The sequence below is a fragment of the Entamoeba invadens genome (assembly GCF_000330505.1).
Source record: "Entamoeba invadens IP1 unplaced genomic scaffold scaff_1105074724957, whole genome shotgun sequence".
NCBI lineage: Eukaryota > Evosea > Mastigamoebida > Endamoebidae > Entamoeba > Entamoeba invadens.
In genome coordinates, this window is record NW_004191594.1 from 269,631 (window position 1) to 272,483 (window position 2,853).

Sequence of the window (2,853 nt, forward strand, 5' to 3'; positions counted from 1 at the left end):
ATCTAAAGAGTGTGTACACATACGGTGTAAAGGTTGGATATACCCAGAGAGTAACAACACATGAACTTGCTGTTATCATACACAGAACCATCGACAAAGTTTTCAAGGTAATTGAACCGCATTTTCTTCTCCGATTGGTCGATGAACTCGTCGATTTTACTCATCAATTCCTCCGCTCGCGATTTCAAATATTGGCACGCCTCTGCAGGCTCTTCTGTCACATTTGCGAGCTGAAACTGAAAGAAAATTTGATTGACGTAGTCGTAAAACGAATCTTTGAAGATCATTTGGTTGCAAACACCTTTAGGAAGATCAACGCCAATAGTAACAATAATAACAGGGTAGTCATTTGAACCCGACACCATGAAAGGTATATGAATCGCAAAGATGACTTTGTCATATTCCTTATCGTGTATGATAGTTGTTCCAATTTCGTATTGGTAGTAAGTAGGAATATGAGTTGTTTGTACTCTTATTTCTGGTGGCGAGTCAACCAAGATGTTCTGTTTTAATGGAATAGACTTGAAGTACTGGTTCATCCCAAATGCTTGAAATTTATTCGAAACGGTTGTGTCAAAAGTATTGTCGCCATACATCAAAGTAACTCTTCTGTTTTGTTCTTCCGGGCACGACACAACAGTGAACAGAAAGATATGTGAATTGTCTCGAAAAGGGATTTTAATGACTGTTTTCCATACAACATCTTTGAGGTAATTATGAGTAGTGCTCTCCCTCAAGACGTTCTCAAAAGACCCCCACACCACACCCCAATGCTCAGATAAAGTGTTTGCCTCAAACGACCTCACACTAAAAAAGGATTGTTTATATCCCGGAAAAGAAGACGCTGTTGCAGCGCTCCCTCTACGTGAATGGAGCTGTTTCATATCATTTATCAAGTTCAATTGTATTCATTTAATTCTTTAACTAATAAGAATACAAAAAGCAATTTGTACTATATTACATTAACTAATATACTATACTTTCAAATATACTATACAAATGCTATATATTATAATTTATTATAATAGCAATCAATAGAATAAGGACTAGTAAAATATTAATTAAATTAATTAAAACTTGTTAATAAATAGAAGAGAAGACATTTTTATGGCGACAAACGAGTTCAACCATTTTTGATATTATTTCAATGGATATGAAATCTGTCAAAAAGCTTGTTTACTTTTTAGACCGCGAAACAAGCCACTTACTTGCTATGATAAACATGAAATATTCTTGGTGGGTGAACCACACAATTCGCACATTACCCGAACAAAGAGTTGTTTATTCCTATGAACAATTAAGACCAACGTCTTTTTATCAAACAGTTACTATAGCCGTGGAGACGTGTGATGTCTTCACATTCAACAAAAATTGCTTTGAAAATATTGTTTCCGTCAAAATAATGAAAAATCGAGGAGGTGCAGTTCTTAACACATTTATAGAGTGTTTGGCCACTCAGTCTATTCACTTAGAAATCATCGACATTTTCTTTGTATTGGTGTGCCCAAAAGTGGGTTCATGTACTTGTCCAGCACTTTTTACATCCCGATTTCCTTTCCTCAAAAAGTTGTTCTTTAGACAGGTGAATACCTCTATACAAGCGCGTATGACTATTAATAAGATATGTGACACTTTCAAAACAAATAACCAAACAACACAATTGGCCTTCTTTTTCGACTCACCAGCTTTCACACAAGAAGACCTTTACAGTGGTATTGTGAAGAACACAAATGCGTTTTTTGTTATTCAAAGCTTTGGGTTTCTACTTGAGAATTTAGAGATGTGTCATCATAATAACATTTTGTTGTCATCAGATTCATTGAAAGTAAAGGTGGACTGTTCCTCGACTTTTTTCAACTCATTTTTGACATTGAACAAACTGTATTTATTTTCTAATGTCAGTTTTGTTACAAAATCAAACGATTTAGTCGATTTGAATTTTCTTGAAAATACCAACTTCACATTAGTTGGGAAAATTCCCATGTCAAATACATTCCTTTCAAAGGTACACGAATTGACATTTTGTGAAATGGTCATTCCACCATTTAACGATATTGGGTGCAGAGATATTTCAATGTACACAGCTCTGACCAAACTTTATTTAACAACTAAAAGTTCATTGAAACATCTGCCATTTTTAATACCAAATAATTTGAAGGTGTTGGTGCTGAATAACACATTTGTGAATTCATTCACAGAACTTGGTAATATCACAGAGGTGTCAACACTGAGAACATTGAGAGTGGAGTCAATGAACATCTCTGAAATAACTAATTTGCCGAAATTACCAATCACAAAATTTGTTGTAGATAAGTGCTCATTTAGGGTAAGGCAGTTTGAGCACCTCTTCCCAAGATTATCAACTTTTAAAGCTCAAAATTGTATGTTATTTATCGTGGAACAATTTCCAAATACACTCACTTCTATTAAACTGAAAAGTTTGATGTCCCCGTGCTGCACATTTGACACTATTCATTTGGTGTCTTTGTGTCTCAACAAAACAACGTTTTTAAAACAAATCAGTCTGCCAACTTCACTTCAGTTCTTCTCTATGAAGAAGTGTAACACCCCAGAAAAGTGGAATCTATCACAACTATTCTTATTGACGGAATTCAGAATGAAACACTGCTGTTCAAAAGACGTTGTGTTGCCTACAAATTTGCAACTTCTCCAAGTCCTGAAATGTGATGAAACAACAAAACTGGAGAACTTGGAACAATGTAATCTCGTTAATTTGAAAGTGAACCTCAATTCAAAGTTTTTGAGCAGAATACACATTCCATTTAACTCAGTCGACTTGTTCTATGAGAAAGAAAAGGATGTGATGTTTTCCACAAAAGGTAAAAACAAGAA

At 34.8% G+C, this 2,853-nt stretch overlaps 2 protein-coding genes across 2 annotated transcripts; one reads left to right on the plus strand and one right to left on the minus strand.

Moving 5' to 3' along the window:
* Nucleotides 1-23: 23 nt before the first annotated feature.
* Nucleotides 24-884, minus strand: EIN_377790 (hypothetical protein; the record flags this gene model as incomplete). Its single annotated transcript, XM_004182812.1, has 1 exon — nucleotides 24-884. A coding segment is annotated over one exon (861 nt), but the record flags the coding sequence as incomplete, so codon positions are not given.
* Nucleotides 885-1,147: 263 nt separating this feature from the next.
* On the plus strand, nucleotides 1,148-2,853 carry EIN_377800 (hypothetical protein; the record flags this gene model as incomplete). Its single annotated transcript, XM_004182813.1, has 1 exon — nucleotides 1,148-2,853. A coding segment is annotated over one exon (1,706 nt), but the record flags the coding sequence as incomplete, so codon positions are not given.